At 40.8% G+C, this 14,601-nt stretch overlaps 1 protein-coding gene across 1 annotated transcript in view; it reads left to right on the top strand.

Moving 5' to 3' along the window:
- The window catches only part of LOC102027748 (E3 ubiquitin-protein ligase TRIM38-like), a gene marked incomplete in the record, with an annotated part of 11,403 nt that extends 10,240 nt beyond the window's left edge, over positions 1–1,163 (top strand). The window contains 1 exon segment of the mRNA XM_013503784.1: positions 609–1,163. Coding sequence (XP_013359238.1) covers positions 609–1,129 — 521 coding nt within the window.
- Positions 1,164–14,601: the final 13,438 nt, after the last annotated feature.

Raw genomic sequence — 14,601 nt, 5'->3', positions numbered from 1 at the left:
TTTTTTTGGTTCAGTTAATCAGTGTGTTTGTGACAGTGGACACTGACATCACCCACCATAACTGTGTTAATGTCTATGTGATCTTTAATGTTCAGTAGTGTTTGTTTTATGAAGTGAGGTGCACCAGTGTTCAGTGCATATGTAGTTATAATTGTTATCTCATCCTGTTGCTGACTTATTCTTGTATGCATATGTCATTATGAAGTGGAGGTGAGGAGAAGCGCAATTCAACTCCACTATTTTCTGATCTCTGGGAACCTACAGGAGAGAAGAAGAAGGCTTTTGGACAGGACAGAAACCACATTCAATCTAGTTACTTCTAGTCATTGGCATCTCAGGAAAGTAAAGATTACTTTCCAATGATATTATTACTATCCCCTATTAGGCAGCCACTAAATCTTAGGAATATTACTAAGTGATAGGCAAACATTAGCTCACTAGATTCTCCCTACGAATCACTTCACCAGATGTGGTAACTTTTACTTTACTGTTGGCTTACATAGCTAGTTAGGGATAAAAATTGGATTTGAACACAGGCTGGTTTTACTTAAAATACATCATGTTATTACCACTACAAAAAGTGTGACTTTTTATTTATTTTACAGTCTGTGTGACTCTGGATCCAAACACAGCTCATCCTGCCCTAACTCTGTCTAATGATCGCAGACAGGTGTCTAATGGATGCTGCCAACAGAATCTCACAGTTTCTTCCAGGAGATTTACAGTCTTTCCCTGTGTCCTGGGCAGTGAGGGCTTCACCTCAGGAAGACACTACTTCGAAGTGGATGTTGGAGAAGGAACAGCTTGGGATGTGGGAGTCTGTATGGAAAATGTAGAGCGGGGCCTTGGCATGAAGCAGGAGCCTGAGCTTGGGTTCTGGGCCATCCGGCTGTGCCCAGAGAATGGCTATGCAGCACTGACCTCTCCCGCAACTACCCTTGAGCTGCAGGAGCGACCCCTGGTGGTGGGGATTGTTCTGGACTATGAGGCCGGAACTGTGTCCTTTTACAACATGACCACTGGCTCCCACATCTTCACCTTCCCCAAGGCTTCTTTCTCTGATATTCTGCGGCCTTATTTTCAAGTTTGCCAACATTCTCCTTTGTTCCTGCCTCTCTGTAATGATTGAAGAAAAGAATAAAGTCTCCTTGGGTTAAACAGCACTGAACATGTGTAAAGCCTGTAAGGGCACAAATTGCTAAGTTTTATTTCCTGCTCTTCCTTCAGATATAGTGCATACCCACTCTCACCACTGCTGTTCACATAGATTTGAAACTTTGGGAGAACAATCAGGCAAGAGAAAAGAAGTGGAAAGACATGTACAGGAAAGAAAGAAGTCAAAATAATCCTTATTCACAATGATATGGTTCTTTATATCTAAGATCTGAAGAATTCTACCAAAAGATGATTTGTGAATGTGAAAGATTACTGTTTATTTTAGGCCAGAAATAAGAGGTAAAGGAAAGGAAATAAAAAAAGAAGTGCTCAAGGAGAAAAGTGTGGTTTGAAGTAAAAACAGAAAATAACTGCTGCAAGCAGTCCACTGTAAGAGCGAGAGGGCAGTAGCCCAAAGTCAATTGCTGCCATGTTTTTTATGTCTTCTTTGATAGTTGGTCCAGGTGGTCCCACTTGATCTCAGGGAGAAAGTTGACATCAAGTGACAGATTTGGTACTTTTTTGTGTCAGAGGATTGATATCAGGTTTCAGGTTCGGTGTGTTCTTGTGTCAGAGGTTTGGTACTGGATGTAGAGGTTGGCTTGATCTTGTGTCAAGCCTGGGAGTTGTTGCCCTGCACCGTGGTTAACAGTTCTCTTCAGTTGACTGGTGGTACCCTGTTGCTCCAGCCATGTTGCCAAAATGAGATTTTCTCATTCAAATGCTAACAGAAACTGCTGACTGGAATAGAAAATACAGCATTTTTAAGATCCCTGACTGAAAACCATTTTGTGTCTTCTGGAATCTGGGAAAGAATTGTATATGGATCTACTGCCATGCAGAGGATTGGAATTACAGTCTCATTAATGAGATGAAAATCTGTACCATCCTATATTCTGAAGTTTTTACTAAGGAGAAATGGGGATATTGCTGAAAGCCATATTTGAGAAAACTGTCTAGAAGAGGTTGGAGGCCTTTATGGACCTCTTCTTTGATTGGATACAGTTTTCAGTTAAGAAATTGGTTGGGGTCTTTTAGTTTTCAACTACTGACTTTGCTGAATTCGCACAATCAGGTACTGTATTCCACCAAACAGCAGGATTCATCTGTGGACTGATCAGGTGAAGGAGACTTGATGCAGTCCCAACAGGTAAAATCTGCTTTCGCCTTTGCTGGATTGTAAGAATTGTCCCCAACTTTGCAAGTAACTATTTGTAGTAAAAGGATAGAAAATTGTGGGTAAATATTTGCCTTTCAAATTGACATGACAAAGCAGGAGTGAAGAAGCTCTGTGTAGGGATCCTCTAAACTCCCATGATAGCTACAGATATGGAGGAAGACTTTATAGAGCAGGTTAGAAGAGAATGAGCTGCTCCTGTATCTACCAGTAATTGAACTGACCCAACCATGATGTCCAAGGTCATCTGGGACTTCTTACAGGAGATGATGATGTCCATAGACAGGGGAATTGTAAGCTGTCCTCAGCCCCTTCAGTCTTTGTCAGAGAAAATGAGAGTTGTAGCTGGCCTACCCCACTCTGGGAGTGGGGCCACTCTATCATCTAGTGCCACGAGTTAGGCACATTGGCCACCTGAAAACACCTAACTGTAACTAGGAGATGACCTAGTGCGGTGGCACCCCGGTGTCCACAGTCTTTTTACACTTAAAGCAGGAACTGTTTCCTGGGTTTTCCATGTTTTCCTTTAAAGCACTTGGGAGCCACTGAAAGCATTTCTAATTTTGACAGCTAGACTTTTGGTCTTTTTTCTCAATCTCATCTGGATCCTGATTGTTGGACACAGAAATGGCCCTGTCCAGCCATTGGTCCAGAGGTGTCTGGGACTCCACTGGAAGTTTTTGTAATTTGTGCCAAGTATCTGGGGCTGATTACCAAATGAAATGATGTCCAATCAGTACCTGTTCCTCCCTGGAAGATGGATCTAAGTTTTTATATTTATGAAAAGCGGGGCTGGGGATTTAGCTCAGAGGCAAAGCGCCTGCCTGGCAAGCCCAAGGTCATGAGTTCAGTTCCCGGTACCGGAGGAAACCAAAAAAAAAAAAAAAAAAAAGAACTTATATTTATGAAAAGCTTCTTCTAAGTGGCTAATGGTAGACAGTTCAAGAGCTTACTTTGTCCTGTTCTAGTACATTCATTTTATCATAATTAGCAGATTTCTTAGTGAATTTCTCATTCCCATGATAAGAGCTAGTGTCATTATTCTTTGTCCATTACTATTATTATAGTCCCAGTTTGGTACTGTCAGAGGAATAACAACATTCTGGGGTGATTTTCTTCCCTTCTTATACTATATTGTTCACCTGCATAGTTCCTAGCCTCTTCTAGAATTCTGTTTTTTAATTGGGATGTAGCAAGTGATCAGGGTGAGTTGGAAATATCGCCATGATAGGGCAAAACAAGGCTCAAAGTTTGAAACCATCTGTAAACCCTACTAGTACATTCTGAAAATCAGCCTAGCCCTTATTGGATATCTGCCATTGAAAAAAGGGTCTGGATTCAAGTGATTCCTTTGCCCCTGTGACCTCTCTCAGGGGGAGGATGAGGTGTGAGCTAGAAGAGTAAGAAGCTCCACTCTGAGTATATCCTACAGGACTTAAAGTCATCTGAGGAGCGTGATGAGCAGCTGGGGAATACTGGATCACTCTGGGACACCAGGTTCTGATGGACCTCTTGAGTCACTTCAAGGGAAGGAGACTGTTTCACTGGCCTGAGCATTATAAGGAGGAGGTCCAGGGGACACTCCAGTGTGGTTACTTTCATCACTGGGGGGAGAGACCCATATCCCTCTGAGAAACAGGTACGGATCCAATGACAAGTTCATCAATAATACCAATTTCCTTCTCCTTGGGAGCCACTGTAATTACCAGAGTGGGCTTTTTCCAGTGATAAAGAGTTACAAAAGTCTGAACAGAAGAAATTTTACTTCATTTTCCACCCTTTTTGCAGAAATGGTCTAACTCTAAGATAGTGTTGTCATTTAAACTGCCATCCTTTAATCATCTCTTGCCATTCCATAGATAGTACCGGGCCCAAACTGCATTATAATAGTAGATAAGTTGTTCCTTTTTCAGGTTGTTGGGGCCAAATTGTACCCACTATTGAAAGACATGGCCAAATGTTGAGATTGGTGGGATCCGCAGGGCATTTCTCGGGGTGTTTCCCATGGCATGTGTTGAAGCCTATGGAGAGAGGGAACTAGGGCTGGACTCTCCTTCAGAGGGTGTCCCTAGCAGAAGGAGGCAGAGCTGTGAATTCACAAAGTGCCCCCTGTGATACAGACATTCCTTGGCTAACAAATTACTTGTTTAACGACTATTTGGACTTATAGCCAAGAGAGACATCAGGAAGCAGGAGGCCTCCAGACGGCCAGCTCACAGCTCTCATTTTGCAAAGCAAGGAGGTTCAGTGTATCCTGGCAGGGGCTGTGGGAGCAGACCCCCCAGACCACAGGACATATGGGCTCCTGAAGCCTCCAGCACACAATGAGCAATAATGAGCCCAGAATATCTCTTCACAGGTAACACCTCACTCTTTGCTGTGGGTGTTTCTTTGAACTCAGGCTCGGTTCACCAAAATTTATGCTGTCAAAAATGAAGAAAATAAGAAAAACCCAAACTTCCAGCAAGGACAAAACTTCTATAACCAGACAGTGTCTGTCTTGTGATAGCTGTAAACTACCCCACCCACTTCCTGTTGCTTGAAGGAGGAGTTTGTTCATGCAGGAAGGTGTAGGGCTTAGAAAAGAAAAGAGGATCAGATGAGCCTCAGGTCTGTCTCCAAGCTAGTCCTATGGAGCACCAACAAGAATTTGGTCAACAGCAGGAAATCACATATCAAAGGAGCTCAGTGAATCTGCTCTCCATAAACTCTGTGCCTAGACACACTATAATCAAATGATGAAAAGACAAAGACAAAGAACCTTGTAAGCAGAAGGAAGCAACTCCTCACACACAAGTGACCTTTAATATGATTAACAAATGACCTCTTATCAGAAACCATGGAGGTCAGTAGGCTGTGAATGACATGCTCAAAATGTCAGAAGAAAAAGACAGGGGCTGGGGATTTTGCTCAGGGGCAAAGGGCCTCCCCGGCAAGCACAAGGTCATGAGTTCAATTCCTGGTACCAGAAGAAAAAAAAAGAAGAAAAAGACAGTCTACTAAGAATTATGCCTCAAAATACTCCTTTGAAAAGAAAAGAGAAATTAAGATATTCTCTGATAAAAATGAGTGCGTCACTGGAAGATCTGTTCTATGAGAAATATTTACAAAATGTTCCAGGTGGATATAGAACAGCACTAGAAAAGAATCTGCATCTACATGATAAAAGAAGGGTACCTAGAAAATGGTTCTGCCTAGGCAAATCTCATGGACAATATAAATGCATTATTTAGAATTTCCTTCTTGCCATTTGCTTTAAAAGACCCCTAAATCGCTTTAGCAATTTTAGGTTTGTTGGTAGGCATAAAATGTACAAAGGTATAATTGATATGACAATAACAAATAGAAGGGAAAGGAAAAAGAATTACTCTCCAGCAAAATTTAGATATTATTGAGTTTGTTGATATCAATCCAAACCAGATTATCACTTAAATTTCTCCATGCAACCAGTTAAAAAAGAATTCAGAAAGAATATTCAAAGAAGTAAGACAAGAATTATAATAGAATGTAATAAAATATTTACTTAACAAAAAATAAAGCAATAGTGTAAAAAATAATACCATAAATTACCTGCAACATATATACACATGTGTATGCCAAGATAGCAGATGTAAATCCTAGTTCATTAGCAATATATTGAAAGGAAATGAATTTTAAAGGGGATATTAAATGAACAGATAAAATGAAATCATGTATCTGTACATTGTCTACAGCAGACCTGTGATTAGCAAAAGTAGCATCTAGTGAATGTAGATTTGACTATAAAATGCAACTTGTTTTTAACCATTAGAGTAAGGATAATTTATGAGCATTGCTTGTTGATATTGTCTAACAATCACAGACCTATCAAACATACATGTGCAAGCACCACGTTGTTTCTCTAGTATAAATCTTGAAAGAGTTAATTTAAACTCGGAGGTATGATAGACACTGTGAAATGATAGGAAACCACTGAAGAGTAAAGGGCAACTGGGATGTGGGAAAAGAGAAGGGAAAGAAGGAGAAATTTTGTATGTATGTATATACAGGATGGTTAACATGGTTGTTCTTCTGTCTTCTATTTCTGTGCTGAAAGAAACTGTCAGTGAGTCTTTGGTTGACCAGTATTGCATGTCTATATCTGTTTTCATGAGAAGCCACTTTGAAGATATCAGTATGTAATACAACAACCATTGTTAATTCCCTACCACTTTGTTTGTAACTCTGTATTGTCTGTACTGTGCTTGTGATATGTTGTAAAATGTTGTATGTCTGTTAATGTTTCCCCCCTTTTATCTTTAAAATTAAAAAAAAAATCACAGAGCATATCTCTAAGTATGCATAACACTTGCTAATTTGAGTGCAGTTGCTAATTTGAGTGCAGTTGCTAATTTGAGTGCAGTTGTGATTCTGTTTGTTAGGTTTTCTTGTTCAGTGTGTAACTGCGGTAACTGCCTAAGGATTTATGCTTATAATGTTAAAAACTTGAATAAACACAGGATACTTATGAATATGGTCTCTAGTTGCATCCATTTACCTATGAAAGCCTCAACTGCATCTTTTTTATAGCTGAATAATACTCCATTGTAGAAAAATACCACATCTTTTTTATCCATTCCTCGGTTGATGGGCATTTGGGTTGTTTCCAAGATTTAGCTATGTCAAATTGTGCTGCTATAAACATGGGTGCTCACATATCTCTGCGGTATGATGTTTTTAGTTCTTCTGGAAAAATACCCAGAAGGGGAATAGCTGGGTTGAATGGGACCTCTAATCCTAGTTTTGTGAGGAATCTCTACACTGATTTCTATAGAGGTTTTACCAGTCTACACTCCCACAAGCAGTTGAAAAGAGTTCCTTTTATCCCACAGCCCCTCCAGCATTTGTAATTGGTTGACTTCTTGATGATGGCCATTCTGTCTAGAGTGAGATGAAATCTCAGTGTTGTTTTGATTTGCATTTCTCAAACGACCTGTGGTGCTGAACATTCTTATATCTGGTAATCTGAGCAACTTCACTGAAAATAACAATATATAATATCACAATTATTGTTAATTTTCTATCATCTTGTTTTGAAATTCTGTATTATTTGTGTGTTTTTGTGTTGTTCTGTTTTCATATTTGCTATTATTTTGTTTTCTTTTCTCTTTAAAACAAAAAAAACTTTAAAAAATTCTTCACAAAATAAAAAAATATATACACAAAGGACACATGTGACAGACAAAGAGAGAGAGAAATGGGTAGGTGATTATAGCAGGAAGGAATCGAGCAAGTTTAAAAGGTGACTTGTGATCAGAAGAGTGGAGGAAGGTGTGAATCCTTTACAACTAAAGCCCCCACCAGACAGGTGGATGACAAACATCGGAGCAGGGTGCGTTAAAAGGCAATAGGGAGGGTTGAGTACACAGAAGAACACACTAACTCTCCAATTAAAAGCATGTTCCTAACAACGGGTGTCTGTCCCGTGTACAGTGCCATACCTCTTACTACTGAATAGGCAAGGTCCTGATCCCTGGGAGAAGGCTTAGATATATCATATGTCTTAGATAATGTATCATTCATTCATTTAGAAATATTAATTGTGCATTCTTATGAACTGGTACCACACTAGTTACAAAGGCAAACATTTTAATCCATAAACCTTCATTTCTTCATCAATAAAGTGGAGATGTTAATCCAGGTTTTAACCATCATTCTGAGCTTCTTCCTTTGTGACTTGCATCAGTTTCTCTCTGTGGCTCTGTGAGTCCCCAGTGGATACAGTGTCTCCAAGAGCCTCCAGGCAGCACAGCCCCCTCCCTAGTTGCTGCCTGCACCCCCCAAACTGTAGACCCACAGCCATGACTGTTTCAGATTCATCCTCTGGGAGTCCTCCTTCCTCCACACCCAAGAAGTGCATTTTGTCCTGCTCACAGAGAGGCAAAGGGAAGAAGAACTGAAGTTTATCCGGGTTCCCATTCACGGATTACAGAAATGGAAGTGCTTTCATTTGACCTCATCTTAAGTACCCCACTAGCCCATTTAGTCCCCTCTCTTCCTACAAAGTTTTAAGTAAGAGAAAAACAGATGAGAGGAGACTTAAAGAAAACCATTGATCAAAACTTAACAAATTTGGAATCTCCATTTACATCCTGTCTGGTAATTCAAAGGATTTTGTCAAATGAAGTGAAGGATATTCCCCAAAAAGGAAGTCAACTCAGCCCACCAAGTAGGTTCTTGATTCTTGTCACAGCAAAGAATTTCTGAATGCATCCATGAGGGGCACAGAAAGATCTGTCAACAGAATTAATGTACACACTCAGAGAAAATAGATTGTGAGTCCTCAAGAAACAGGCACATTATGGTACGGAAAGAGGAATGTTGATGTATTTTGGGGTGGAAATCTGTGGAATCAGGGAATCTATAGAAAACTGTGGGCTCAATTTATTGAAAAAAAATTGATGGGCCACCCACAAGCAGTAAGATAATGGAAAGTCCTGCTTTATACATGGAAGAAGGGCTGGTTTACAAGAAGACATGGGCCCACTGTTCTGTTTCTAGAATTTTAATAGAACATGTCCACAGTACATAATAATAACATTCATCATGATGAATTGTTACACGTACATGAGACAGCTTAATTCATTTTATTTTCCCTTTAAAGATGGGTCCTCTAAAGTGGTTAGCCTAAAACCAGCCTTTGAATCAGTCTCTTCTATTAAAATGAGGTTTCTCCTTTTTACATTATCAACTAAGCTAATTTATGGCCTTATAGCATTTGGAGAGGATTTGGGGCTTTATGGATCTGGAAGGAAAAGACAAACAAACCTAGAATTTGGAAAGAATTCCAGGGAGTAAGGATATGGAATATAGATGTAGTTAATCTTGGAGGAGTTTGTGTGCTGAAAGGGCTGTTTTCTCCAATGTGTAACTTTTTTTAAAGGTGGCAAAGTTTTATTAGTGGTACGAAAAGAAATAAGTTTTGCAGAGCAAGTTTAGGCCAAGTAAAACTACATAAAGATGTTCATGCCAGGGCTGGGGATTTAGCTGAGCGGCAAAAGTGCCTGCCTGGCAAGCGCAAGGTAGTGAGTTCGGTTCCCGGTACCGGAGAAAAACCCAAAAACCCAAAAAAAAAAAACAACAAAAGATGTTCATGCTACAGTGCAAGGATGGGCCACCTTGCAAGAGAGAACACAGTGGCAAAATCTCAGTGCAGACTGTCCTATTTGTGTCACCATCCCTGAGGCTGCAATCGGTTCTAGGATGTCCTATTGAAAACCTATTAAAGTTCTTGCTCAAAGTCCATAGGCAGGGCTTTGGTAACTGTTCTACGTATGTGTACTAGGATTTTGAAATTAGTAGGTCATGTCTGCCTCCCCAGCCAGCTTTGCCATGCCCTAATCTCCTGTCTCACTTCCCCTTGAGAGACATAGGTCCCCATTATTTTTTTATTTTTAAATTATAGTTTTCCTTGTCTCTTTTCTATCTGTCTTTATTTTTTCCATCCTATATCAAAAGGAATGCAAGAAAAAGCAACAACTAAAAAAGATTAAGTAAAACCCACTTTTTTCAAGGTTAACAATATAGACCTTTGGCAAGAATGAAAAACAAAAAAAAGCAAAGGGGGAGTGGAATCTTAAAAAATGAAAAAAGATCAATATCTGCTACCATCTGAAACAACATTCCAACCCTATTGCTCTTGAGAGTAAATTCTTTCAAACATTTACAAAGAATAACGAGGCCCACAGGTGATTAAAGCTGTTTGAAATATAGTAGAAAAAGATCAGTCCTCCTGGATGACAGTGCCACTGCAATAAAAAGAACGAAGAGAATCCAGGACAGTAACAGACCTCAGGAACAGACTCCGGTGGCTCTGGGGACTGAAATGTGACGAGGAGTCAGCACCTACTAATTGAGAGGGCCAGAGAACACATGGCCAGGAAACCTCCCTCCCTGGATGACAGATGCTAAACAGGACCTGACCTACTGTCCTGTACAGAGGTGGCTGCTAATGCATTAGACCCCTACAGTGAAAGGTAGATTCTCAAGGTTTCTCAAAAGAAAATAAAATTAGGAATAGGAAGACTTGAAATAAATCCCACAAACACAAGTCAAAATGCAAAAATTAATCATTTTCACTCCATTAAGACTTTCTCTTTGGTTCTGCTGGTTAAATGGATAAATTGTCAACCCTGAGTGGGGGACACCAAGCTGAGTTGAGTCAGCGTGGTTATTTGAACAGTATAAAAGGAAAATAGGCGGGAAGGATTTCAGGTGATTTCTCTGGGAAGAGTTTTATTCTGGTGGCTTTTCAGCCTCTCTGATTGATTGAATTAGAAATATAGATCATTAAGCCCTGCTGAATTCCTGTTTTTAAAGCTAGATTCTGCTATTTAAGCAGACAATCTACTATCTATACCTTATCCCTCTGTTCCCCTCCCAGGAAATCTCCCTGTTGTGGAGAAGGGGGAGAATAAGGTTGATTTCTCAGAAGCATCTCCTGCCAGAGATGGATGGGGACAGATATGACTCCTGGTCCCTCCTCATAGCATCTAGTTGGCAGGCCCTCAGTGGTGGACATGAGGGTGCCCAGCACCCTAGGTCCTACAGAGACCCAAACCTCATCTCCTTTCTATGTTCCCTGTGTCCCAGGCTCTGTCCTCTCCCTATATTCCCATCACCTAGACTTCTCCTGAAGGAAGGGCCTGACCTGGAGAAGACAGTACGTGCTCTGGTTTTCCAGAGATCTGTTCCCAGGGATAACCAGGTTGCAGGATGAACCTCCTCCACCCCAGCCTCTTACCAGTTCTCTTTTCCTCAGTTCAGGGAAGGAATGAAGATAGAATAAACTGGGTGTTCTTTATGTCTTGGTTACTTTTGTCCTTTCTGATTGAGTCTGAGACTTTATAAACTTAATGTCCTGTGTGGCATGGGTGTCAGCATGAAGCTGAGGTATAATTTGACCGTCTCTGTGGCATCCTCCATAGACCACCCAACTGGCTGAGTGTTACCTACAGTTATAAAGTGATAATTCTGGTGCTAATTGTTCTTGATTTTCTTTAGAATGGGAAGGCATTTCGTGCTCCCTCACTGAGTTGTGGCTCCAACAGCAGGCAGCACAGTGACGGAATGTTCTGTGGCTGGTCTGCCCTATTAACACCAGCCACAGGAATTAAGAATTGATAGCAAAATGCAGAAGGTGGATTCTAAATGTTATTAAATATTCATTAAGTCATATTTAAATGGCCATGAATGGCAGTGGCTATAATATCAGACAACACAATTAGATGTTTGTATGTGTTCTAAACTCTAACCATTTCATCCTTTTAGAAAGAAGTCTGCATGGCCTGTGGAGGGCAGTAGCAATCAGCTCCTTGTACACAAGGAGCTTTCAGTCAGCTCCTTGAAAGCTGTATTGTTCCTCTGGAAATTCTGGCTGCTTCATCTCCACCTCTAGATCTAACATTGAAACTTTTCAGGAAAAGTCATGACCTCAGCCACTGGCACCAACAAAATGAAAGAGATCACCACCTGCTCCATCTGCCCGAATCTGATGATGATCCCAGTGAACACTGAATGTGGGTACTGTCACTGCCAGTTGTGCACAGAGCACTGCCTCTGCGGGGCACAGCACAATCAGGGGCAAATGGTACACTTCTGTACTCTGTATCAGGTACCATTTCAAATAGAAGGCCTCTGGATCAACAAGCAGTGGGGAAGCCTTCTTGAACTCTTCAAAGAGATGGTAAGAGAGCAAATGAGCTGGTGTGCAAGGCTACAGAGAGGAACTCCAGCTCTTCTGAGAAGATAACTGACAGCTGATCTGCTAGTGCTATGAGCAGGCACAATAGCACCAAGGTGGAGGACTTGTGCCAGGGCTTAGGCAGGGATACACTTACAAGGCCTGAGAGGACTGATTCTGAAGCCTAAGATTATAACCCTGAAACACAGCCTATACCATGGTATTCATCCCCAAAAATGGCTTGTGATGGATCTTTGATGAATTCAATCCTAAGTGTGCTCAGACTCCCATCCCTATATTCTGTGCTACTGGGGACCCCTTCCTGCTCTGGGAACATTCAGCCATACACCTGCATGTGCTCTTCTTCACCCTGTGTGTACTGTCAGAAACCACAATGTTCAGGACTCTGAAGAAGGATCTGGAAATGGAAGGGAGGAGGGTACACTTCCTGCAGGGACCCTAGAGCCCAGTAGAGACACAGACCAGCAAAGTGACTGCTCTAAGTAAAATTTACTGTGAAAAAATAAAGGCCGGTTTTGTTTCTCCACTCCAACCCCACACTCTCAAAATTTACCTTTTGAGAAATTCTAGTTCTGATGCAAACCTTTTGCTTTTTCTTTCCAAAAGTAATATGAGGATATGTTCACAATGAAGAAAAAATATAACTCTTAGTTTCAAAACTATGGAAGGATAACCCACATACAGTCTTCTAAGTCCTAGGTCTGAGAAATGAGATGCTAAATTCCAACAATAGCTGGTTTAGGTGGTTTCTGAAAGGAGCTGGAGGGTGAGCAGTATACCCCAGCCAAGATGCATAAATTTCACCTTCATGTGCAAAGGTGTAACTATGGTTCTAGTCTCATCATGACCAGGCCATAGAGTATGTAAAGGCAGGCAGGTAGGGATAGGAGAGAGTGCACTGGGTTCCAGGACCTTGAGGGTCAACTTCCAGTCCCCATTCTGGAACACAGTGTCACTTCTCCCTAGGGCAGTTTCATTTGAGGAATGATGGGCCAGTGACATTGCAAAATTCATCCAGGTATTCTTAAAATAAAAGGGATATCAATCCACACATTACCCTCTACACACTCCCTGCCAAAGTACAGGAACAAAAATTCACTGTTATTTTGACACATGTTGGAGTGCTAGCATTCCCAGTATGTGTCTGGTAAAGCATCAAACTGCATAGACTTTACCCACTTTTTTCCTTCAGAAAAAGGTGGAGATAGTTGTAACAAAACTGATTCAACTCCAAGAAGAATGTATAAATCAGAAAGTGTTTGTGGCAATGTAAACACTTCACTGGCAGGTAAGCGTCTGAATTCATTGATCGCAAGCTGTTTTCTGTGCTAGAGTTTGAGTGCAAGGACTGATTGGGGCAAAGCACAATGACAGTTTATTTTCACCGCACCATACCAGAAGAGATGAAGCACAAAGAAGAAACCTCTGTGTTACATCCTTCTTTTTCTAGCCATGAGATTTTATCAGCAAGCTCTTCCATCTTTTAACAGTAATTATCTGGTTAATAAGTCAGTCAGAATAGGAGAACTGGTGTAATTATCTGCCTAAAATATCTTTGACTGGCTTTCACATTTTACAACTATCATCTAGGTATGCAGTCTTCAACCTTATGATGTTGTCCCATCTACCGTGGTGCAGGGTCTGGCTCTCAAACCCTCAGGTTCTGAGCCCACCTCTGAGAGCAGTCAGAAAACAACCTCCCTCCAGGTCAGGACTCATGAGACCAACTGGAGCTATAAGGAGTATCCTAGCTGCTGCTAGAACCTGCACACTTGTACCTGCAGGGTTAAATTTTTAGAGCATTTCCATGGCTCCCCAGGCTTCCAATTATCAGACATACATTTCTTTGTATAAAAATATCTTTGGGAACTATTAGTTGACAGTCCAAGTTCACAGGACAGGGAGCTGTTCTGCTTCTTTCAGGATCCTTCGTCTATCTTCTGCCTTCTTTTTGTGTGGAGGTTGAACTCCAGCTTCCAGAAAATGACCTTACTACCATCACTTAGGCACTGTGGATGACTCTGAGTATAAGAAATACAAAGCCCTTGAACACAAGAACTGAAGCTGCATTCTCTCTTTCATAAAAACTTTCTCTTCATTCTAAATGAATATCCCTTCTATTATAAGGTCATAGTCACTGAGACATTGTAAGAATTTCAAAAATACTTCTGGAACTTTCAACACTAAACCTCCTCAAATAAAAGCTAAGTCCACAAAGTTCCTCTTTTGGTTTAGTCATCCTATAAATAATGATAATTAAGGTAACTCTGAATGTATGAATGAGTATTTCTCAGTTAACCAAAAGAAAAAGGCTGCTTCACCTGGAAACACATACATACACACACACACACACACACACACACACACACACACCCAGAATCAAGGACTCTCTTGCAAGACAGGTTGTCTTAAAATTCACTCTTGGTGAAGCTATTTACCAGCTTTTGCTCTAAGGTCTTCTCTTAACTTCAGAGATACTTTATAATACCCTATGGAAAGTATGTACACTTGTAACTGATAAAGTACTTGAACTTATTTCTATTTGCAT

This window comes from Chinchilla lanigera, unplaced genomic scaffold, assembly GCF_000276665.1.
Source record: "Chinchilla lanigera isolate Chin_1 unplaced genomic scaffold, ChiLan1.0 scaffold00082, whole genome shotgun sequence".
NCBI lineage: Eukaryota > Metazoa > Chordata > Mammalia > Rodentia > Chinchillidae > Chinchilla > Chinchilla lanigera.
Note: the sequence above shows the minus strand (reverse complement) of the source record. Positions and strands in the feature narration are given on the sequence as shown.